The sequence below is a fragment of the Phasianus colchicus genome, chromosome 21 (genome assembly GCF_987193195.1).
Source record: "Phasianus colchicus chromosome 21, bPhaCol1.hap1.1, whole genome shotgun sequence".
NCBI lineage: Eukaryota > Metazoa > Chordata > Aves > Galliformes > Phasianidae > Phasianus > Phasianus colchicus.
Window position 1 is genome coordinate 5,914,729 of NC_143456.1, and position 25,002 is coordinate 5,939,730.

Consider the following 25,002-nt stretch of genomic DNA (forward strand, 5'->3'; position numbering starts at 1 on the left):
ATTCTGTGATATCGGATAGAAAATGAGGTCCCAGTGTTTCTGAAGGGTATTTCTGAAGCAAGTACAACAGAACATGAGATGTTTTGTGCATTTCAGTGTACAGAAGTCTTTACTACCTTCTCACAGAACGGTTGGAGGTGGAAGGGACCCCCAAAGGCCACCTGGTCCCACTCCCTGCAGTGCACAGGGACACCCACAGCTCCACCAGGGGCTCAGAGCCCCTCCAGCCTGACCCTGGGGATCTGCAGGATGGGCACCACCACCCCGTGCAGCACCTCACCACCCTCATTGTAAACAGCTTCTTCCTTAAATCCAACCTAAATCTCCCCTCTGTTAGTTGGAAACCGTTTTCCCTTGTCCTATCACAACAGACCCTGCTCAAGAGCCTTGTATTTTAACCCGTGTGCCCTTCCAGCTCATCAAGTTCCATTCCCCCTCCCTCCCAGCCCACCAAACCTTCTTCCAAAACCCAAGCTGCCCCTCACAAGGAGCTCCTGCAATCCCATGCACCATCTGCAGCCCATAGATACTTCCTCCTCCCTCCTTCATGGCTAGGAAAACCCAAAGGGTGGCATCAGACACCACATTTTCTGGGAAGTCACCATTTTTCCTACCTGCATTTTGTCTTCACAACAGAGATTGGCACCAACTCTTCTTCCTCTGCCAAGCGGGACCTGTGCTGCTGCTGCTGCTCCAACTGAATCCCAAAGCTGCTTGATCCTACCACTCAGCAGGGCAGATTAGATAATAAATGTTGTGCTACTTTTTTTTTTTTTATAGAGCACTGAATTGTGTTAAAGAAAGAAGAACCCTGCCTCGTGCCCAAGCTGCTGTTTTTGAGGAGCATGAAATGGGGGCACGTGTTTAAAACGAGGAGGAGGGGCACAGCCTCACCTGGGGCCCCAACGAGCACCAGCTGTGCCAGCACCATGGCTTTTAATGAGGTCTTTCATGAGGTTTTCCAACCTCCAACTCAGGTTGTGCCACCCCTCACAGCTACCTGCTGTCCTCAAGATCAGATTGTCAGAGGTTGCAGGAGGGAAATTCTATTTGCAGTTCTGCAATAATGCCCTCTGTGAACTGACCCCCACTGCTCGCTCCCCATAGCAGTGCTTCTGGATGTGCCATTTTCTGCTGCTCTCTGTCCCCAAAGCCAACTTTTTCCTCACCTTCAGCTGCAGACATGCTGCCAAGTGACACAGCACTGCTGTCATCTCCAAAGACCTTTTTGAAGCTCAAATGCAGCAGCTTTGAAGCCCTTTTCCTTGATGTGGTTTGCGTTACCAAACAGCACAGCACTGACACACAGGCTTCTGCAAACACAGAGCAGCCCTGCAGAGGTGCTGCTACAGAAGCACATGGGCTGGCTTAGCAAGGTGACTGGACACACTTTAAATCCAACTTTAGTTCAGAGACTTCCATTATTTTCTAAAATCACCGTAGCATCTCATAGCTGCAGGTTTGTATCTTGCTTTGCCACAATTCTCATCATCTTCACAGCAGGTTCCCTGCATATTTCCCATCCCAAGGAGCACTCAGCATAAAGATTTTATTCATTTACTGCTACAGCTGAAAATAACACATACTTGGTTTAACACACTTAAGCAAAAGTGTGTTAGCAACACCTTACCAAGCCCTTCCTTTTCACTCTATGATCCCCAGACTCTTCCTCTGTAGTATGGAGATGAGGCAGCTTCATGGGAATGCTGGCAGACCATCAAGAGGTTATCTGAAGGAGGCAGAAGAGATGTAAAACATTTTACCTGCTGTCACTGTGGGCCACGTTAAACTACAGTTGAATAAGAGATCACCTGAGCAAACCTGAGCGCATCGTCCTCCAAAGGGACCTGGAAAAGCAGAAGTGAGAAGGTCAAACATCCAGAAAATAAGGCGATAAAAAACCAGAGGGAGCTCCCCAAAAAGGCCAGAGGCTCATATTGAGAATAGCTATGCAATTAATTTACAACAAGCCATAACAAGTGAAAACTTGATGATGAAAAATCTAACGAATTGCAAAATTGAACAAGTGTCTGACGAAGAAACCCTCTAAATTACTGGAGATGATAGCATTTCAAGTTGATTAAAACTGCAGGGATTTTGAATGCCATCTCCCCAGTATGAATTATTTACTGCTTTGTAATTTGCTCAGGTTTCTCAGTGCAGGTGTTAGGCTGAAAGGTGTTTATTAGTTTCAGCTGAGCTGGAGCTCAACATTCACCAGCATGGAGATGCACCTGGGCTTCACTGCATGGACTCCTGGCTGCAGGGTGTTCTCTCAGCCTTCCTGAATTAGAGCACATGAGCTCACTCTTTTCTAAATGGATCATTTTTGCATGCTCTACATCAAATTCCACCTGTTAGCTCCTTAAAGGTCAATCAGGTGCTACGAACATTCATGGAATGGTTTAAGTTCAACCCCCCTGCAGTGAACAGAGATGCCCTCAGCTCTGTCAGGTGCCCAGAGCCTTGTCTGGCCTGAGCTTGAGCTGAGCTCTGGCTAAGGGTAGGAAGGCCAAGGATCTCATTGGGATTTGGAGCCTTTTCCCTCCACCCCAAGTAGCTCAGAGACTCTGGCAGCTGAGGAATCGTAACAAAGCATTTGTTAATGCAGCAGTTGGAAGTAAACAAACCCCTAAGTTTTCCTTGCATGACACTAATGTCATTTTCGTCATTCCCTGCTAGAAAACAGCAATTCCTCTCGCAGTGCCTTGCTCTCTCCTCCACTAATTTAAAATGATGAGGGAGAGAAGAGTTTAAAAATTAACTGCACTTCTACCTACCTTCAAGAGATAAACAGTGAAGCTTCACAGTCGAAAACCATCTTTATTCCGAAATACCTAATATATCACCTCCTCCCTTCTCATTAGGAGGAAGCTGGAAGGCAGCTGGAAGTGATTCAACCAGAACAGGAGCTACCAAGCCATGAAAGAGCACATTATTCGGACTGGCTAATAGCTGAAATATATTAATTACAGTAATTCATGGTTTCACTGGTGCTTAATTTAATGCTTATGTACATACAATTGCCTTACAATAACTAATCAAGAAATGATAGCCAGCACTGGTATGAAATGTGAAGCTTGCAGTTTATGACCATGCTGGAAAGGCAGCCATCTCCCTGCACTCACTTCTCTCCTGAAGGCACTCACCACACCATGCTTGCTTTCTTATTCCACATCTTCTTCATGCAACGTTAGAAAGGACCTGGGGTGAAACCAACACACCTTCAATGGCATTTACAAACCATGTGCATGATGTTACTGCAACTCAATTTCCTGTTCTCTCTTCCCTGGACAGAGATTACAGGTCAGCCCCATCTCATCTTGTTTAGTGCCCAACATTAAAAGCAGTCTGAGGATTTCTGTCTTCTTACCACAAAGCCATTGTTCACATCACAAAGGGCATTTCTGAGTTGGCATCCTTGGCACCACCTCAGTACAGCAGGAAAGACATGAACAAGAATACAAGGTCTATTAGAGCAGCCCCCCCTCATCAGGGCAGCACTTACAGCACATTTTGGTGGAGAGCAGCACCATGTGTCATCATTATGCTTTCTCACAAATGAATTACAACACAACATCAGCATCTTCCTTATCGCTATGAACTGGCACTCAGCCTTTTGTAACTCACTGAACAACTGAGCCAAAAACTTACTGTTTCCATTTACAGAAAGCATGGTTAGCGTGGCTACGCTATTCATTATCATGAATGGTGTGCAGAACCTCATTTAGAACAAAATCAGACTCCATGAGCTCTTTCTGAAGCCTTTAAAAACGTTTTTAACTCCAATGTATATTATTAGCTGCTTATAGCAGCTAAAAGTCATCTTCTATCAACAAGTCCTAATACAAAAGCTCTTAAAATTAGGTGAAAATAGTTACATGACAGAGCTATATTCATTTTGTTTCTTTCAACTTTGATATTTGACCAGCTATTTCAAAGGGTGCAAATGAACTCTACAAAATGGCTTCTAGGTCATTCCTAAATTCTTGCTTCTGAACTACCATTTTTGACTGACAGCTGCTGTGTCAGCCTTGCTTAAGGGCTGTTTTCTGGCACACATCCTAAGAACTTCATATAGGATGGAAGTTTCGTCCCTTTCAAAAACAACATCAATGTATGTTCCACCTGGAGCTGTACAGCTAATCTAAAAGCTTTAGATTCCCATTCCCACTGCATAAGCATTCAATCACACGCAATTAGTTCATTAATATCATTACCTGCTTTCTGCATACACTCTGAAGTACATTAAAATCTTTCACTTGGTGACACCAAGTGGGCAAAATGGTCAGCAACATCTGCCTTTTTTTTACTCTTTACCAGTTATAACAAAGACAGCTGTCAAGCTACAGAGAATCTTTTTCCCTTTCTTCCCATCTGGAAATCAGTTCACGTTTGAACCACTATTTAGAGAAGACATGTGCAATCAGCTAGAATAAATGCTGCTGCTGCAGAAACAGATTATGCAGTGCCCCCATCAGACTTTGAGGCCAAGTTTCAAGCCTGAAAAAGCTACAGAAACAGTTGCATTTGCCCCAATTTGAACACTTCTTTTCTTGCTGTTGGGGTATTAGGGCCTAATTTCTACAATAAGCACAGTAGCAGTCTTAGCATTATGTGTTTAAACTGCCTAAACTACCAAACACCAGATAGAATGCTTACAGCTGAAACCTGTTCACACTATCTGCAGAAACTACACTGCACCATGTATACATGTACTGCATCATAATACAGCAAATCATAGAAGCATGCATGTGGATCAAAGATGTGGTGTATCAAAGATGTGTTGGGTAATCAAGTGTCATTTCTTTATGCAATTGAGTGACAAAAGCAGATTGAAGTTTTGTTTTTAAGAACTTTAATGTATCAGAACAGTATGCATTGTTTTATCTTAAAAGTCCATGCACAGAAAAACAGGTGGTGTTTTCAAAGATCAGCTGCCAAGCTCACTCATGTTCCACTGGGTTCCTTCTTCCTCAAACAAACCTGCTTTCAGCATCAACACCTGCAATACAACAGCAGGAATAAGTTGACCATCTGACATTCGTTGTTTACCTTTTTGTTAACTTAAGTGATATCATCAGAAAAACCTTTGCTCATCACCAGTCAATCTGCCGGTAATTCCAGCAATTTTTGGTTAATTTCATCATATGATATCCTCAGATACACTGATGCATTTCTAAAACAAGCAGCACCTTTGTTCTATATTGCTGTAAACAAAACTATAGTGCAGAAGACAGCAGCTCCTGTATGTTCACCTTCACTATTTCAGCCCAACGAAGAGTTGCTTTGTCCTACAATTTCATCAATTGCTCTTTTAGAGCTAAAGATACACAGAAACAAAAAGATGGCCAATGAAAATGCTCTCAACCACACAGTGTTTGTGGGTTGTGCAGCCCAAAAGTACCACAGTGAACTAAGCACACAGAATATTACAACTCACCCAGAACAAACTCTTGCTCTTGCAGTCTCACTTCTGTCCCAAGGCCGTGTGAAGGGCTGTAACATAAACAGACATTTATCATAATGTCTATTTATTATCAAAATCATAAATAATAATTATGATTCTATGATCAACAGCTATGAGTATGTGGCAAGTGATAATTAAGGATCCCAGACAATCAGCTTTATATTTTGAGTACGAGAGGAAGGAAAGTAGATTGATTCAAGTTATGAAGGATAACCATACAAAATATGCTTCCTGTGGTTTTTTTTTTATGATCAGTAAGATCCATTTATTCTCAACAGATTCAGCCTGGTAGGAATCTCCACATGGTCCAATGAAACTCACCTCCTACCTTCACATTACGGCCATCTCCAGAGATGCCTGCTCCCAATCCTTATTGTATCACATCACCTGGAAATCCTAGGTTCTGCAAAGCAAAGAAACATTGCCCCATTGGTCCTAGCAGACAAGGTGCAGACGACTCTAAGTTCACACACATGCAGCTGTATTTCAGACAAATAAGAAGGTTATCGTCAGTTCTCGCATCTGACGGCACTTCCTATTCTGGGGTATCATCATCAACAGCCAGCAACTCTGATAGGTCAATACACAGAGGAACAGCTTCACGTTGAACTGACTGCACCCTTGCCCGTTTGTTAATATAAAGCATTAATTCTGTTATCGGGACATAACGTTTGCTCTTTATCTTAATTAAGATAAAACTGTTACAGATTATTTGCAATTAACAGCCCTGCACTTAGCTACTTTACATCACTGGTATACAAGGAAAGATCTAGAATGTTCTTAACCTTGGCAGAACATGAGGATAACTTACTCTTTGCTTCAGGGCATCGTTCTGCAGGGGAAGCTGACACCAAACAAGCATTAAAGGTGTATACTCCTCAGCAGTAACTCTAGAAAATCACAGAAGTACATCTGGTACAATAAGAAGCCTCTCAAGGATCAAAGAGGGAAGAAAGGGGGGTAGCGAGGGCGAAGTATAAAAATAAAAACCCACAGTAGGCCTCAGAAGGCTCAGCACTAAGAACCTCCCCCACCCAAATCCTCCCAGCCCGCTCACCTCAGGACGGACTGCCTACACGCTCTCAGCGGGACCCTGGGCCGCCATCCGCCTCCATGAGGGCCTGCGGGGACGGGAGGAGCGAGGCCCGTTCTCCTTTATCTCCCTCAACTCGAGTGGTCGGGCCTATAGCCCGTGGGGGGCGAGGAGGCACGGCGTGCATCACCGCTGCCCAGTGGTGGGAGCCCTCACCTCAGCCCTGCCGCGCGCCTTACAGAAAGCACCGCGCTTCCACACGGCACACGAGGAGAAAGGGCGGGAAGAATCGCTGCCTCAGCTTATAAAGGCTCGGGATGTACCACCCTACGGCGGGGGGGGGCTGCCCGCACCGCTGTTCTCGCGAGAGAGGGACAGGCCGCCGCAATGCTCTCGCGAGAGGTGGGTGGGCTGTACCACTGCTCAGGCGAGGCGGGGGGAGAATGGCGTCCATTTCCTGCAGCGAGGGAGAAAGGGGTGGGAGGGTTGAAATGGGGCTACAACTAATTGCTGAGGGATGGAGTCTGTCTGGCTCCCGGATCGCAAAGAGAAAGAAGGGGACTTGCAGGAAACTCTTCTATGCAATCTCCTGGGTTTATGTTAGTTATGATTAAGTGCCCACTGAAGGTTTAAAGCACAGAAATCCATGTTTGGGTAACAAAGGAAGAACAAAAGTGGCATTCCTGATAGCAGCACGTACCTTCCAAGGCTTCTTTGTACAAAATCAGAACAGAAAACCAGGCAAACGTTCTTATTGTAAAAAGAAAAAGCATGATTGAAAAGGAGGAGAAAAGGGAGAAAAGGAGGAAAAAAGGGAAAATGAAGGAAAAAAAGGGAAAAAAAGTTAAGGGGAAAAAGGGGGGGGGAGGGATGAAAAAAAAAGAAAAAATGGAAAAGGGGAGGAAAAACGGAAAAAGGGGGGGAAAACGAAAACAACCTCTCAGTAGGTCCCTTCAACAGCAGACTTCTATTTCCTTGCAGCCAGGATCCTGTGCTGTCATTAACACACAAGCCTCCCTTCCAAACAGAGATGCATTTCTAATTATGATTACATGAAAGACAGACTAATGGCTCTTCCTCCCTGAATGCCAGCCACTGCCCACGCTTTTCTCATTCATACACCCATCAGATCAGCTCTCAGCTGAAGACATTTTCTCTTCCCATTCCATCTTTCATGCCAGCAGCCCACCCTTCACCAGGCTCAAGTGGTGAATATTTACCTGGAAACACAGTGGTTATCAGCAACGTGAAGAGCAGGCCACAGCCAGGCACTGACCTCAGTTCACAGCAACACAGAAAGCAATGCTCACAGACACAACGTGTGACTGATACCTACCTCCTCCTTTCAGAAAAAGGCAAAGTCAGAATGGGTTCAAAGCAGTAACACAACACAAAGGTTTACTGGCAAAAAGAGACTGGTTAAATGAATTTCATCGGGGTCTTGAGGAACGGGTAAGGTGTGATTCTATTTTAAAGCTTTGTTAGGGATATTAATGAAAGCACACACTGAAATGAATTATTACAGTGATCAGACATTGCAGTCATTTACTCTCAAACAGCACTTTTTTATGAGCCATATTTATATATTCAATAATTAAATATAAACTGCAAGGTGTCACGAAACAAGGAAAGAAGACGGGAAGCCCAGACGGTCCCTGGCTTACATTTCTCATCACTGTACCTTTCACTTCACCTCTCATTTTGCATGCTGCTTAAAGCAGTAAGAAAGTTAATTGCAGACTCTTTACTTCTGTGAAACTTCAAATCTATTCCAACTTAATAGAAAACCAAACAAAACCCACAAATAAACAAAAACACAAAACAAAGTGAGGAAGACTGCTAAACGGCAGACAGGAGAAGAGATACTGACAATTTGGACTGACAGAACCTGGGAAGTAGGGACAGAATCACAAAATGGTTGAGAGGTTGGAAGGGACGTCTGGAGGTCACCTGCCAACCCCCTGCATGAACAGGGCCATCCGGAGTGTATCCAGGCAGCTTCTGACATCTCCAAGGATGTCAAAACTCCACAAGCTCTCTGCGCAGCCAGTGCTCCATCATCCACAGCGTAAAGAAGTGCTTCCTGAAGTTCAGACAGAATCTTCTGTGTTCCAGTTTGTGCCTTCTGCCTCTTATCCTAACGCCGGGTACCACTGAAGATAGCACAGCTCTCTTCTTTACATCCTCCCTTCAGGTATTTATATACACGTTGATAAAATCCCCCCCCAAACGTCCTCTTCTCCAGGATGAACAGTCCTAAAGACAAAGCAAACATCTTCAGACTGTCAAAAACACAGCAGACAATGTTTTTTGCCACCTGTTCTGTTCAGCAGAACACGACGTGCTATCATTATTTCTCATTTAGAATTATTGGCAAAATATATGCCACAGGCAACAAGAAGAAAAAATTGCAGCTGCACTCTGATCAAACTTTTATGTAGAGAGGATACGCAGGTAAAAAAAAAAAAAAGCTGAATGTAACAAGTCAACCATGTGCACATCCACATGTACTATACAAGAACACTCAAAAATATTGATGTGGGACAGTGATCCTATAGTTCTCCTTTTCTCTTTCAGTTATATATATGTATAGTTAAACAGCACATAGGAAAACATCACTAGAGCTTTTTTCACCATGGCCAACAGGAAATTTCCACAAATATAAAAATGTAAGTATTTAAACTGTTAGATTTCTTCAAAACATAATACAGCTGAATGAGAGAAATATAATTTCTCAATATGCAACTAGAAAAAAAAAAAAAAGATAAGAAAAACCTTCGGGAATTTGTACAATTCTCTCAACCAATTTTGCAGTCTGAAACACTGCAATCCTTGCTACAGCAGAACACAGTATCACCAAAACAAATAAATGAATTCCTGGAGAGCAGTGATGCCATATGGATACTGCATGAAACCTCACTATACTACAACATTGAATTTACATTCATTATTTTGGAGGAAGGGAACGTGGCAGTCCCTTCATGCTTTCTCCTTGCTGGCTGCTTACCCAGGAAGCATTATTGTTATTACTTTAAGAAGAAAGGTGCTGGTAAGTGCCAGAAGGGCAAGGCAATGGTGCTGACTGTGAAATGCCCTGTTCTTTGGATGAACTGTGTAAAATATTTTGTTAAAAGATTCCATGTTAAAAATATTAAGAACAAAAAGGTCTTCTTAAAAATACAGAGTATTTCTCCCTCTTCTTTTAAATTCAGAGGTTAGGGAAAAGTGTTTGGCTAGAATTAACTACAGGTTTGCTGTAATTAACATATAAGACAACGCCCTACATAACACAGGGCCAACCACAGACTCCAGACAAACATGATTGCTTTAGGTTTCAAGTGGCATATGCATCTCTATTTCTGTATAAAAGGAACTGAGACATTTCTGGAACCTTCACTGCAGAGTCTTTGCCAGTGTTCAGCTTTTGGGCAAAGGAAATCTTGCCACACTGCAGAGTCACGATCTTGAGGATCAAAGTGTAAAATCATGATTCAGTATCTGATCCAGAACTGCTTTCTCGGCTGATTTCAATTTGTAGAGATGGTAAATTATCCAATCGACTCTTTTTTTGCCGAGATTCCTCTTTTTCCTTAATGAGAGCACCCCAAACCCGTTGGAGCTCTGAATCATCTTCCTCTGGAGATGCCACAGAGTTTTCAGGTTTATCTGAAGTCTTTTCTTGTGTCTTCGGAGCAGACCCTAATCGGGTCCATAAATTACCTAATAAGATGAAAAACAAGCATATTTAAAAATAACAGGAACGTATTGCATTTCTTTAAACTTGTACTCCACCACAAAACTCACCTGATTTCTTCTCTCTGGTATCAGAGTAGAGGCCTTTTACATCCTGCTTTGGGATTCCTAACCGGCTGTGTACATCTGATATTGGTTCTCGACGAGGAGCAGAGATGCTGCTTGGAGGCTTAACTTCTGGGGAATGTGGTCTTTTTCCCAGTCTTTGCCGCACATCTAGGGATATTTTCAGTGATTAAAACAACAAAAATCACGTTGCATTTACTTTAGTTCAGCCAGCTAATTTGATGCTCATTGCACGCTTCATAGAATTCAGAACTAGACAAACGTCCTCATCTTTTCTATCCTCTTTTCATTAAGTCCTTCATATTCAGATTTCAGTCTCGACAATGCTTGCAACAAAACATTATCCAGATTCTGCTGTTCTCTGGCAATAAAATGTGGTATTTAATGTTTTCAGGTTATTTTTTGTCCAGATGACCAAAAAAGTAGCTGTTATTCCATGGCTTGTTGCATTTGTTTTAGCAGCCCAGCATATATGTATCCAGCATGAGCTATGATTATAAGATAATTGTTATGCCTCTGATGATTTTTTTTTTCTGATTATAGCTACTTTGCCTTAGGATTCTAATACCTCTTAATATTTTACAGAATTAAATGGAAATAAGAATATACAAATGCTAAATATACTGACACTTAACCCATGATCAGTCAGATAATTCTCTGCTATCTGTGTCAGAAGTAGCTGTAATTACACACACCTGTGCCAAAAAAAGCAAGTCAATTAGCATGAAATAAATAAATAAAGACTGCCATTTGAAAAAATACTTCAATAGACACATATATACAGGTTTACACATACATACTTCCATATATGTATTATTTCACATAGTTGGTGCCTCATGTTTCAGTTTGCACATGAGCTCCCCCCAATACAGGTTCCCATAATTTCATACAGAATCTGCCTCAATAAATAAGCAAATTAAAAGGGACAAAGTGTGTTGGTGGGGGGGAAATAAATGCAGGCAAAGAAATTAGATAAAAATAAATGTCACTCTTTCACTTAAATGTACTTTACTTTTCCCCCAAAGCAACCTCCAACTCTGCCTCTTAGTGAGGATAAATTAACCATCTGAATGCAGAAATTGCTGCTGAATAGGATTTCCTCATGTTTCTAAGTTGCACTGGAGGACTGATGTAAAATGACTACATCAATTATTAATAAGACAGTCATAATTCTGCACAAAGTAAGAGTTTCAAATTACCTGATTTTACAATGCTGTTTGGCTGGCGCAGCCCATTGTTATTCTGACGTTTTTCTTCTAACAGTAGTCTTACATCTACTACTTTGTCTGATAATCCTTTACTGCCAATCCTGTTTTTCACATTACTGGTTGCTATGCTATCTGCTCGCATGGAATTCCTAAATAAAACAATAATAAAGTCCCTTAAGCAAAATGAAATCTAGTGCAGTTCTCAGATCTTCTTGTATGTAAAATTACAGAAAACGTTATCAGAATTGCTGTGCTGAGAAACAGAGCTAAAAAAACAAACAAAAAGACCCAAAAACGTTACTTATATGAGCACGTTTTTCAGTCAGAATCCAAAGTAACTGTAATCACATGAGCTCCTCAGTATCTGTTACAAGGCAGATATCAAGCTTGTCTCTGTAAGGCTGTGCCCTCTGCATCAAAATTCAAAGCAAATGAACAACCTCAGAATTGGTAAAAGATCTGATGTTATAATGAATTATTATAATGACTCATACTGCCAAAGGGATGTATATTAAAATTATTTTGATTGCCCACAGTATATGTAGTTTTGGTTAATGAGTCCACAGTGAACATAAATTACTTTTTTCCCCATCTACATCTGAGGATGGCTGCCCTGCCTATGAAATGCAAGAGCTTAATTTTGCTTGCTTGCTTACATTTCCATTGATTCCACTTTGAGCTTTATTATCATCATGGTGCTGGGTTGCAGAAATCTACAAAGGAACTGCGTTTTAAATATGTTAATTGGAAAGAAAAGACTGATACAGGCTTTTCTGTATTTTGCATTTCACCTCTAAAATGTCTACTGCAAAATTATGTTAAGAATTGAAATAGCAGCTTCAACAGTTTGCCTTTAAGCTTTGACAGTACTGTCACTGATTACATTTTAAATACCTTTTCACTGACACTTCTAAAGAATAGGGAACCTTTACCTAATATTTTTCAGTTGTGACTCCACTTCATCTGCATACATTGTCATTTTCATGCTCTTTTTGGGAGAGGGGGTTGATATCATTTTCAGTTCAAGATCATAGTCCATTTCATCAGAATCAGATGCACTTGCACTCGATCGTCTCGCTGTACCGCGGTCTCGGGACTGTTTGAAAGGTTGTAAATCATCACGGTACTCTACAACAACTCTGTCATCTTCATCCATATCCTGAACTTCTTCTTCCTCCTCTTCCTCCTCAATAGGCTCCTCAGGAACATTTACCAAGCCTACAGCAAAACAAACTGACTCTGAGAAACCGAAGTTTACCATTTATCGTAGATAAGAACAAAGCAGAAAATTATTGCTGTAAAGAGATGATGCAATAGAAATGAGTCTCTGTAGTTCTTCAAGGCTAAAAAGAGAATATTTTGCAAAATATTCTATGTGGAATCTATACTACAGAATAATCTAAGAGGGAGAAAATCACTACAGGACAAAAAAAGCCCATAGTGTTTCACTACTTCAGAATACTGCTCAAGCAGGTAGCTGGACTCAACATACAGGGTATAACTGCCTCTTGTTGCAGGGGCAGTTCATGCTGAATTAAACATAACAATTCCTATCATCTTGCAGGACTTAATGTGACAACTGCTGGCTTATGAGAATCATTCTCAACTCCTCTAAGTAGTAACACCAAAAATAATGCATCCAGCTCTCCACTTGCCCAGTTACACTTATACAGCTTTGACATGTTGTCAGCAATTACCCGAATGCCGATGTTTGTAAGGAGGAGTCAGGCCAACATCATCCCCAATAAATGTCCTTTTCTTTATCACATCCCGATGGATTCGACGTGAATGGTATCTCCGTTTCCTGAAACACCATAAAAAGAATGATGTTCCTATCACAAAGAAATGAGCTGTAACCAATCCTGGATTAAGCACGTGCAATTATCACTCACTTTAATAACAGATATTTATGCCAGAGAACTGTGCTGTGTGTGTGTTCTGAATACAAAACTTTTTACTGTCACAACAAAATATTCCCCAGCAAATACATCATCACTGTGCAAAAACATTACTCACACTTCAGATACATCTACAGAAACCAAAAGAAAAAAAAATCTGCAGTTACAACAGCTTTGGACAACCTTGTCTGAGTATCTGCCACGTTCCAATTCCTCCATCCTGCACTCACCAAGAATTACTAAGAATCCCCTTCATGCCTCCATAATTGGGATTGCCATACTTCATGTAATATTGGCTTCTCCTTGCAGCTCCCAGTTCTTTTTTGTCATCTGAAAAAACATAAGTTAAAAGAATATTTCCTTTCCTCTTTGAATATACCTCACTAGCATCCAGTCAGACACACACAGAGTGAAAGGAAGACTGATTAGGTCTTACAGGTCCCTGGTATTTCAATTTCCTTTCTGGATGATACAATTTTGCTGACAACCCAAATTAAATTTCTCCTACAGCCACAGTCTTATTTGTGCCCAATTCCATGGAGACTCTGAGTTTCTGCATATCAGCTTAAAGGAGCACTACATCCCATTGCAACTGCTGGAGGCCATACTTACCTTATTCCTGACCTTTCTTTTCTTTATGCATCTGCCACCTTCCACATGGCTCAGAAATTATATGCATTTTCATTTTATTCATAAATATAATTTAATATCTCAACTGCATTAAGTGACAATTTCCATCAATACCTCATAAGCATCACAACTGATTTCCATATTTATAAAATGTGAAATTTTCCTCTGTGGAGAAGTGCATTATAAAACCTATTCTATGGTATTGGGAAGAATGCCCTGAACCCAAGATGATATTTTGTGTACAATAATCTTCATACAACATGAACTGGATTTAATTCACACACTAAATGTGTATTCATAGCAAAACCTTAATACCTAATAATTAGCAAAAAACCTAACAATTTTGCAAATAAAAATTAGGTACTTCAAGTAATTAATTAGTCAACAAATAAAACTGCAACAAGCAATTAATTCATTATGCTTGTTAAGCTGTTCATTTACCTTTAGTAGCAAATCTCATGAATAGCTTGTTTCCTTTAGCCAGTTTATTGGCAGGGCGAAGATCATTACGCAGGAGAGAATCCTCTTCTACCTGGGTGAGGGCATCCAACTTTGGGGGCAAAAAAGGTATTTTGGACTCAAAAATAAAATTACTTTTGAATGAAAATGGATTGCTTGCAGAAAAGCAACCCCTTGGTTATTAAATTACTTTTCAGATTCTGTTCAGACTAACTCCACTTCTTTCTTGACAAATTACTATGTATTTGAATTTGCCAAAAGGTTTTAAATATTGTTGCCTCTTCCTTCATAACACTTCTTCAGATTATTAAATAAGTTTTCAAACGAAACTCCAATATGACTGAAATGAATAAATAAACTTGGACACTGAAAAAGAAAGACTGGATTTCTTGTTTGTTTCATCTACAAATGGTCTCACCAATGGGTTCTCCTGCCCTCATGCAGTGACTTACAGGCACTGTTGGTTGTTTTTTTTTTTTATTATTTATAACTGCTTTCTATAAGCTAAAATTCAGATTTCCATAATCAGGGCGAGTGTTTGCTGAGCCATTCCTAAAGAAAATACTAATGACACCCATTATATATATTCAACCAGTGAAGATTAAACTACTTACAGAACATCAATGCGTATGCTGATGCCCACACAAATCTATGGGCAGCCTAAATCCCCTTTTTTTTCCCCACTTTATACACTGCCTTCTATACTGAAAGGCTGCTGCCTTCCACTATTTTTCTTTCATTGTCTCCTTTAACAGGATAGAGCAGCCAGTCTAGCTCTTACATGCTGGCTGCCCTAACAGTCTTCAAAAATTACTTTCACAAAGCACTTTTATGAGGCTATTCTCACCAGCAGCACTTCTGCACTTCCTGCCTTTTTCCCCACCTTATTTGCTTTGATAATTAAATTGTAAATTATGAGCATGTATGGTAAAAACTATAACGTCATGAATACTTTCCATCACTCAGAGCAAAACTCCTGTAATGGGGTTTTCATTTGCTTTCTATACTGACCTCAACGTCACTTGGATTTTCATCCTCAACCTCGCCTTCTTCTGTCTCATCATCAGTACTTTCCTCCTGTTTTTCTAAAGAAGAAAATAATTGAGAAAAAAAAAAATCTACATTTTAATGTTCTGGTTCATTTGAATATTATTATCTACAGTCTTTGAAATCAGACTGAAGGTGTTATCAATTCCTCCGTGCAGCCTAGAGAGTAATCGAAACAGTGAACGTCTACAGAAATCTGAAGCACACATGAGCACAGAATAACATTAACCAGACAGACCCCATACAGGTAAGTGCCAGAGGCATGGATTATCAATTTACTTATCTGAAAGCAAATGAAATTGCACTGTAATTTCTAAGTATGACAGAGATCAGCAAGGACAAGACTGCAAAAGGTGGATCAAAGCCCGTTTCCTTCCACCTCCCTTCTAAATGCTGCAAGTACCTACAGGTATCCAATATTCACAACATGAAACAGGTTTTCAGGTTTTCCTTTGTTGTTGTTGTGGTTTTTTTTTTAGCTTACAGGAAGAAAATTGTTATTGGAAATTGTTTGTGAGCCTCTCCAAGAGACATATGACTAAAAAAACCCCTTCTATATTTCACAGTTCCTTATCTTAAAATCTCGTCTGACTGGACTTGACAACTTCTAATATGGAACCGCAGCTATTAAAAAAATCTTGACAACTACACCCAAGTTCAAAGGAAAAAGTAAAGCACAATGAACCAATCTGACTCCAAAGAGAGAACTTCAGGAAACAAATTAGCCAAAATCAAATGTTAGCTGACTTTTATCAGGGACAGCATTCAAACATCCAATTTTATATTAGCTTCTCACTGTAAAGACGTCTCCTGCAACCCTAAATGTCTACATAGGCCTCAAGTTCTTACCTAGAAAAGAAACGTACCTGAGCCAGACTACTTTAATATATCTGTATGCACCTCACACCTTAAGATGTAATCTGCACAACTTGTACTCCATCCAGTATCCCACTTTTCCAGCTGAACAGGTGACTAAGATTATGTAGGAGGAATTTAAATGACATCATTTTGATGATGTAATGTGGATACTGTAGCCAACAAGATTAATATACATATTTTTACGCTCCATTTAAAAAAGACATTCACTAATCTGCAAAAACTTTGTAACAAATCTTACTTGAAGCATTATCAATATTTTAAAGTCACATGGATGGTGGAAGAGCCACTGCATTGTAGAGAAAAGCAACAAGAAGAAAAGGGAATGAGTTAGAAGCATCCACAAGTTTAAAGCCCAAATTTTACAAAAAGGCTTTTGATAGCACTGTGAATATAAAATAGAGAGACTGTCCATCTGCATTTTGTTCAAATGAATTTTAAGCAAAATCTGGGAAGAGTTCATAAATAAAACACCTCCCTTCACTTTGTACTCTTCAGGACAGTACTTTGAAACAATTTATCATATTGGTCTGACTCTTAATTTACATCTCTAGAATGAATTTACAACTAAGGCATTCAGATACCAAATTTATCACAACACTGAGCTGTACGTTCACTGCTTTGCTCTTTTAGAAGCACTCTGAAGGGTCACTTATATCTTGAAAGTAAAACAGTCAAATTGAGAGATGATACACACAGCAGTGAGGTGGTGCTTTAGCACAGCAGTGTGGATGGTATACATGGATGGTGTGGTATCAAGCCAAGGAATAAACCATGGTATTTCAAAACCAGCACATTTTCTTACACCTGCTGTTTCCACAGTTAAAATATCCATCCTTCCACTGCCTTTGCAAGCACAGAACAGATTTATTTCTGTGCAACGTGTACCACCACATCTGAATCTGACCCTGCATCTAACATGTTCAGTACTGACCAAATTACTGCTGTTGGTCTAACTCCAACCCACCTTTTAAGAAGTAGTTTCTTCAAAAGGTTTCCAAGATGAAAGCCTTTTTTAAAGTGGCAGAATACATTTACCTGAAACTATATGATAGAAGCTCCTTCAGTAATTTAGATTACGCAGTACCCAAGCACAAGTTTAAAGTTGAATTGATTTAACCAGATGACATCTGTATATGCATATCTCATCTACCTTTCTTGTTTTTTTCAGCTGTCTTCTCTTCATTGTTTTCTCTGCCTTTTGGTTTCTCTTGATCAGGAAAGGAACTCATGTTTATTAGAGCCCGTGTTGCTGTTACTTCATCAAGCCAGACCACATTGCCTATGACATAGATAGAAACACACACAAAAATAAAATGCAGTTTGTGTCACATGCACTGCCTTACTGGAGGGAAATTGCAAACAGAAGATCAGAAATGTTCTTATCATGGGATATGACTAAAATGTAATCAGATACATCTTTCATAAGGGAATTCCTGTTCTTTAACCCTTGTTCACCTGGGAGACACACAGCTTTCATTCTGTTACAAAAACACAACAACTGATCATAACCATACCCACCAAAATGCACAACCACAGGTATAAATCAGAGCAAAGAATAGTGAATAACAGCTACTATATATCATGAATGTGTTAGCACAGAAATGCAATTAAAGATCAAAAAAAGAAAAAACAACAACCCAAGGGTTATTTCTCCTTTTTTATTTAAATTTAACCAAACATTGGACCTTAGCACAGAATTCTGTTAACCTTTTCCAAAGAGCAGAAAAATAAGAAACTGCTCAAGCACTTTAGAGGTTACATAGTACATAGGTTAACAACATGAGTCAGTAAGTGTTTCATGTATGTCTCAAATATCAGCAGGTACTATTGAAGTAAAACTTACAACTCACAAGGCCCATTAAGAGCATTTCATACATGCTGATGTAGAATCTTTTATCTTCCTGGCAACCCCACTGCATGCATATCCTCACAACAGCCCTTGCTATGTGAATTTGCATTCCCTTTCCAATCTATGCATGTCTCATTCATCAGCCACCTTCCTCCTCCCACTAATTCCTCCCTGAGAAGGAACTAAACAAATATAGGAACAAGTCTGCTTCTTCCCAGCACAAAACCATGCCAACCTCTCTAGCTGCATATAGTTAAATAATTTCCTCTCTGAACATTATCCTTTGTGACACAAGCAGATACACTATTTATGCCAAAATGCAAGCAGCACCACATTTTTAGACCATTTTTTCCCACATCAGAACTGGCAAGCTACTTCCTGTTGTTCCTTTCTGATAATTTCAGATTGTCAACAAACAGTTCCTCATCATGTTTTCTTCACTCCATTTTCTAAGAACTACATAACTTGCCTCTCTACGCCCAGTCATCTTCTCTCATCAGCACTTCTAATTGTATTAATTAGACCACCATATTTTGAACAATACCACTTCAGCTTGTAATGAACTCATTCACATCCTCCACAAGTGACTCCCTTGCCCTGACACTTTGATCACTGGCCACCCTTCTATCTACCAGTGCATTTATTTGAGTCTCCTTCAACATCAGTAATTTGTGTAACGGTAAGCTATTTAGGTCATTTTTAAATCATTTTCTTTCTAAATACTCAGTGGGTTTGATTTTCACCACACGCTATTAATTCTTTCCTTATAAATCTCTTTTGGCTAAGGTTAATGAAAAGAAAACAGACAAAACCACGAAGACATCCAAAGTACAACTTCCACTGATATAAAAGATGAAGAATGACAACCAAAAGATTCTGTTTACTTACATGAAGTATCATCTAACCACTCAATGTGAGCAGGAGGATACTCTTTGAAATAGGCAAAGATGTCCTGTGTACTCATTTCATCCACACCACAAATGTAAATTGTGTCCAGTCTCACTTTAGGAATTGCTATAAAAGAGGAAAAGAGATCAAACTGACACTCATTTCTACAAAGCAAGCTTTTATGTTCATAATATATGGATTTATAAAGCAAACATTTAAAATAAGCTAAAGGTGTAGAAGTATGATGTTCACCAATCTACAACACTAGAACTTGAGTTACTCCACACTGTAAAATGTTAACTGAGAATTAAAAACAGAGAAAGGTGGTTGTAACACTACAAACACTGAGAGCTGCAGATACTGAAAAGCATCAAACTGCCTTATAGAGGTTTTCTTCTCTTTTTTTTCTTTAAAATGCTACTAAAGTACTTCCACTAAGTACTGAAGAGACATAATACTAATGAGACCCATGACCAGGACATAGTACAAGTTTTGTACACATCTCATGGAGAGATTTTACAGGCCACAACTTAGTTAGTCCAAGCTGCCAGCTGGACAAAGGACTTGGGAACAAACTGGATGCCAAAAATGCCAATCTGTTGTGTGTGCACATCTCTCAGATTATCTGCTTATACTCCAGCACGTCCAGCTTGTCATCTTACAGCACATGTGCCATCACTCATGGAATCTGATCTTTCTATGCACAGGACACAGAGTCCTACACTCACACACAAACAGTGCCTAAGGCCTTAGATATTCTTAAGGCAGCACTGGTCCTGAAGACAGATTTTGGACATATACATTAGGTGCCACTGCCAAATATTAAATTAAAAATGTTTTCTTTTCTGGTGTCAGTAAAGTAAGGAGTGAAAATGATAAGCACTGTTACAAAGTAGTTCAAAAAATTGTTTTTAAAATAAAGTCATTTCTCTAGAAAATTATCTGGGAAAAACGTTGGGAGATGTAGGAAATAAAACAGTACAAATCAAAGTAAAGGAACTGTGAGGAAGTAAGCAAAGGGATCTTTCTTTCTTGATTGCTGGGTAAACACCTACCTTTCTTCATCATGTCCCGATCCAGAGCTACATTCCTTTGGGCAAGATTCACTTCAGCTCGAAAATGGAAGCGTTTTGCTCTTTGTTCCTTTTTCTCAATTGCTTCCTGCAAAATGCGAAACGATGCAGTCAAAACAGGAACAGTACAGCCTTCCCAGCAACTTACATCATAGGACTGGATATTTAAAATACAACCGACCAAGCAGCAACAATCTATATTAATAACTGTTATTTTTGAAGAGATCTGTATGTTTCAGAACACAAAAAGAACTCACTGAAACGTTACTGTGCCATTTAATACTTTTAATGCAAGTTTGGCAGCGTAATGAGGATCAAAATACATGGAAGACAAACTATCCTGAACCCACGCCCAGCTTCCATGATGGAACATTAAGATTTGTTTTTCCTTCCTAAGAAATGTACAAACAATATACTAAAAAGCACCTGCCTTAAAATAAGCACTTTCACCACCTTTCTCCATCTTAAACAATGAACATTCATCGTTTAACAATACTGAAATACCATCACTCACATAAAAGAGAAGGCTCACATGTCTCAAACAGCAAAACTTGTTTTGCAATACTGAATGGCATCAATGCAATTTCAATACAAACATTTTCAAGTTTTGGACACAAATTTTGCTACTTAAAAATTACAAGAAAGAACCTATCCAGATGTCATTTGCAATCAACATAAAGGAAAATTCTCTAGTTACTGAAAAAAGTGTTTTCATAATGGTAAGCTTCCATGCTTCTCAGGAAAGAAATGAAGTGTTTCCTCCTTTCCTGCAGCAATAATCAAAACACTTCAAAGAACCACAGGACAAAAATTACCTTGGATGTTACATCTATTCCAGTAATGAAACTTCCAGCTTTGTTTTCGTATCTCCTACTGGTGTCCTGAAACAAAGCAAAACAGCGATGAAAACTCAACGAATGCTGACAGCTACATAATCACTGTGCTAAAACAAATCAGGCCTATGAGAAATCCACCCTCTTCCCCTTGATTCTTACAGAGACAAGTAAACAAGCACTTAACCTCACTGACAGCTGTGAGATTTAAAGCACATCAAGTCAACCCAAATTCCTCTACTATGAGAAATGTGTGCTTTTGCAATATTTAATTGGTCAGGTTTTTATTTTGTCTCAGCAACACAGCAGAAGCCATCAAACACCTTTTCCTAACTACAGTTTTCACCACTTTGGTGTCACGTGTAATTTTCTCGTAAAACACACACAGGTTTAACAGGGTCGTTATAAAGACAGGCAACTCCTGAAATGTGCCATTTCCAGTTTTGAGGAAAGTCAGAATGTCAAAGCATTTCCACAGTTCAGCAAGTGTCTTTCACTTCTTTTTTTTATCATTATTTTAAAACCAGCTTCCAAAAAAACAGCAAAATGAATTATCACCGGTTTGATACAAGGCTACAGACCGAGGGGAACACTGGCAATGATGACAAACAAACACATAAAATTCATTTCCACCAATGGACACTGCTGAAATCTAAACCTGCAATGAACAACACGAACCCTGGAGCAGTGACCCAGCTCTGTCCCTGTCTGCATGTTTAACAATGGCACTGCTTCATTCTGGAACCCTCAGAACCTTCCTCCTAGGAAGGTTTGTGACACGAGGATCATATCTTGTCTTGTTATCTCTAAGGATAAATGTGCTGTTTACCCTTGTGCTCCAATAATTATTTTGGCTAAAGGCCTTTTTCTAGAAAGTAGGTCAGTCTCAGTTAGAAAACAGTCACACACTGAGCCCAACAGCTTTTCTTAGTACCAAACTTCCCTTAAAGTTGCAGATATTTAAAAGAGAAAGATACGAGAACAGCAAAAATAAACGTCTTACTTTTTCAATGGGGAAAAAAAAAAAAAGGCAAACCAACCAAACCAGCACTGTTTGGGGTGACTGATGGAGCACAAGGAAGTCCGTACAGTAGGGTGCTGCCTCTTAGGCCACGTATTTGGTAGAAGCTGAAGCATGTCGATCAACCAGCTAATTAGAGATTAGTTTCTCAAGCATTTTTCCACACGCGTTTTCAGAACAAAAGCCTACTTAGGAACGGAGATCACCTCTGACCCACTTTCACACGTTCAACCTGACCGTACCTGAACTTATCTAAGGACAGCGAGTTAAAAAAATAAAAAAGAACAAGAAACAAACCCTCCGAGCCGCACCGCCGGTGCCTCCCACTCACACCCCCATTCCTCAGCCGGTCCCCCCACCCTCAGCTCCCCACCCCTCCTCTCCTCACCTCCTCCCCCTTCCTCCCTTCACCCCCTCAGCCCCTCCCCGCTTTCCTCCCTCCCGCCCCGCCATCCCCCGTTCCCTCACAGGAAGCCCCCAGGTGCCCTCAGTGCCGCCCCTACGTACCCTGCCCCCCCTCAGGTGCCGGTCCCTCCTTCGCTCCCCCTGCCCGTCCCTCACCGGGATGAGCTCTCGGAGCGATCGCCTCACGGGGATGGTCTCCAACTCGCCTTCTTCCACCTCCATAGGCTCAGGCTCCGGGCCGCGGGGTTCTGTAGTTGTCGCCGTTGCCTCAGCTTTCACCGAGATCCGCAGGCCCCGCACGGCCGCCATGGCTCGCCAAGCCCGCCCTCCGCCCGGCCAACGAGACGGCCCCGCCGCGGTGCAGAGCGCCGCCGCCCGGAGCCACCACAGAGACGGCAAGGCGGATAGAGCGCCGCCCGGAGCTGCTGCGAGAGTGGCGCCAACGCGCTCAGCGCGGCCATAGAGACGAAGAGAAAGAGCGGCTCCTCCGCTCGCCGCCATTTTCCCCTCCTACAATGATTGTGGCAGAAGTGGTCTGGCTTCTGCAAACGTTCAGGTCTTGCTCCCGCTCTGTGCTGTTTAGGAGCAACGTGTCTGTTCTCAGCTCGGGTGTTCCCTTTGTCACGTACTGCCTTCCCACCTGGGGGTACGTCGAGAGAAGTCTTATAGAACCATAGGAATCATTTCATTCTTCCCCTCACTATGTTAAATGAGCCTTACAATTCCATTCAGCAATTCTCACGAAACAAGTTCTTTATTCTGCTAATTATCCTAATTGCTCACTGTAGTTCATAGCTATCCCCCTTGGACACAATGGTACAGAACCGTGCTGTATCTCAAGGCTTGCTCCTGCCTTGGCCAATAGCACTGGTATTTTGGCATCCATGGCATAACACGACTGATGGCTCTACAGCTGTGTTTCCTCAGCTCATGGTCACCAGCATCACATCCAGCTAATTTTATTACAAATTCTTAATGTTTCTCTGGTTCCACGACCCTCCCATCCTACTTCATTCCTCAGTTTTGCTACTTCTCAAAACAATCCTCCAGCACACCCCCCTGTGACAGGTTACTGTAGGACAAGAGGTAGTGGCCTTAAATCACACCAGGGGAGGTTCAAGTAGAATATTAGGAACGGTTTCTTCTCAGAAAGAGTGGTGCTGCAGTGGCACAGCTGCACAGGGAAGTGGGAGAGTCCTCGTCCCTGGAGGTGTTTGAGAACTGTGGGGATGTGGCACTGAGGGACGTGGGCATGGTGGGATGGGTTGGAGTTGGACTTGGAGATCTGAGAGGTCTTTTCCAATCTTAACAATTCTATGATTCTAAAATTCAACAGGTATAAAGAAATTTTGCAGCTGGCAACATAAAGACTCCTCCCCTCATCCATCACTGAATGGGACTAAAAGCTCTTCTTGCTACTTGTCACACACTCCAGATTTATTTATTTTTAACAGCCTCTGCACTGAGATCTTTACACAATAGTTAATGTCAGTTATTTTGCCAGAACTATCTTTGGTGTTGACATCACACAGCCAGCACCTGGCAGGAACCACCAAGTGATATCACCACAGGTGATATTTCCATGCCAGATGTGACTGGTTATGGGAAAGGCCACGTATGCATAATGTGAACATATGAGAAATAAACAGGGCAGAAACACCTGCTCTGAGCAGCAGATTCTGAAATAATCAGAAGAGAAAACATTTCTGTGACAGAAATGCTATTATAAAGGAAATAAAGAATACATCTTTTTCTCCTTTTGGTTTTCATCTTGTAAGTAGAATGCAGTGATCTAGATCTATATATGATGTAGACCACATTTACAAAGCCTAACCCTTCAATGTAATAGCTGGAGCAGGATTCTGTGACATCAGGTTGCCTTGCACTACTGCTATAAGTGCGCAGTTGAAGCCATCTCTTCACCCAGATGCTTACTTATTTTGTTTTAAAATCCTGGAATGTTTGCCTAGGACAGATCCTTACTATATAACCATACCACAACCCTCTCTGCTTGACATGATCTCATGACTTGCTCATTGAACTCAGCATGAAACTTTCTACTGATAAGTTGTGGCTTTAGGTAAGTAGCCAAAGTTTTAGAGTTCCTTAGGAAAAAATCACCTCTAGGCTGACTGGCAAGAACAATCAAATCAGAAGAGGAAAACCAGGCCTGAGTGCCTGCAGGGCCTTTACTGCTGGGTAGATGAACAAAATATTCTCTTGATATTTTCCAGCTTCTTTAAGAATACTATTATGAACTGTGAATTTTTCACAATTACAAGCTGATCTGATTTTATTCTTCTAAGTCTCCAGCAAAGAGCTTTGTTCTTTTCCACTCACCTCAGACTTCATCCTCTGTCCATAAAAAGCCAGTGAAAGAATGCAGGTTGGGGCAGAAAAGCTCCACCTTTATTGCAGCTTTTGTACAGAAAGGATGAATCAATGGCAGTAAACAATTGAGGAGTGGAGTGTTAATTATGGGAGGAAAAA

The 25,002-nt window shown here is 40.8% G+C and overlaps 1 protein-coding gene and 2 non-coding genes across 8 annotated transcripts; all 3 read right to left on the bottom strand.

The window, feature by feature from the left end:
* Positions 1-4,841: 4,841 nt before the first annotated feature.
* On the bottom strand, positions 4,842-23,774 carry NCBP3 (nuclear cap binding subunit 3). Of its 6 annotated transcripts, none has more exons than XM_090122508.1 (17): positions 22,615-23,774; positions 21,069-21,134; positions 20,236-20,341; positions 19,181-19,306; positions 17,594-17,722; positions 15,529-15,602; positions 14,500-14,608; positions 13,659-13,758; positions 13,228-13,334; positions 12,463-12,748; positions 11,522-11,679; positions 10,308-10,472; positions 6,528-10,223; positions 6,282-6,360; positions 5,799-5,873; positions 5,444-5,499; positions 4,842-5,005 (listed from the first exon to the last, which is right to left on the bottom strand). In XM_090122508.1, the coding sequence occupies exons 1-13, from the start codon at positions 23,011-23,013 to the stop codon at positions 9,988-9,990; spliced, it is 2,061 nt and encodes a 686-aa protein (XP_089978634.1). In that variant the 5' UTR covers positions 23,014-23,774; the 3' UTR covers positions 4,842-5,005; positions 5,444-5,499; positions 5,799-5,873; positions 6,282-6,360; positions 6,528-9,987. The 6 variants fall into 6 exon arrangements, with proteins under 6 accessions (XP_089978634.1, XP_089978633.1, XP_031447601.2 ...); XM_090122507.1 differs by having other exon boundaries at positions 5,792-5,873; XM_031591741.2 differs by having other exon boundaries at positions 5,792-5,873; positions 22,669-23,770.
* LOC116228250 (small nucleolar RNA SNORD65) lies at positions 5,079-5,152 on the bottom strand. Its single transcript, XR_004166732.2, has one exon. It is a non-coding gene; the product is annotated as a small nucleolar RNA SNORD65 (small nucleolar RNA).
* On the bottom strand, positions 5,955-6,029 carry LOC116228257 (small nucleolar RNA SNORD49). The gene has a single exon (XR_004166738.1). It is a non-coding gene; the product is annotated as a small nucleolar RNA SNORD49 (small nucleolar RNA).
* Positions 23,775-25,002: the final 1,228 nt, after the last annotated feature.

Bases quoted from the DNA above. Each gene is read 5' to 3' on its own strand.
- NCBP3 (XM_090122509.1), bottom strand. From the start codon at position 23,013: ATGGCGGCGAGCGGAGGAGCCGCTCTTTCTCTTCGTCTCTATGGCCGC. The intron at 21,135-22,614 runs GTACGTAGGGGC...GCTTTGTTTCAG, and splicing joins GGCACCTGAGGGGGGGCAGG to GACACCAGTAGGAGATACGA. The intron at 19,307-20,235 runs GTAGGTGTTTAC...CCTCTTTTATAG, and splicing joins TCGGGACATGATGAAGAAAG to CAATTCCTAAAGTGAGACTG.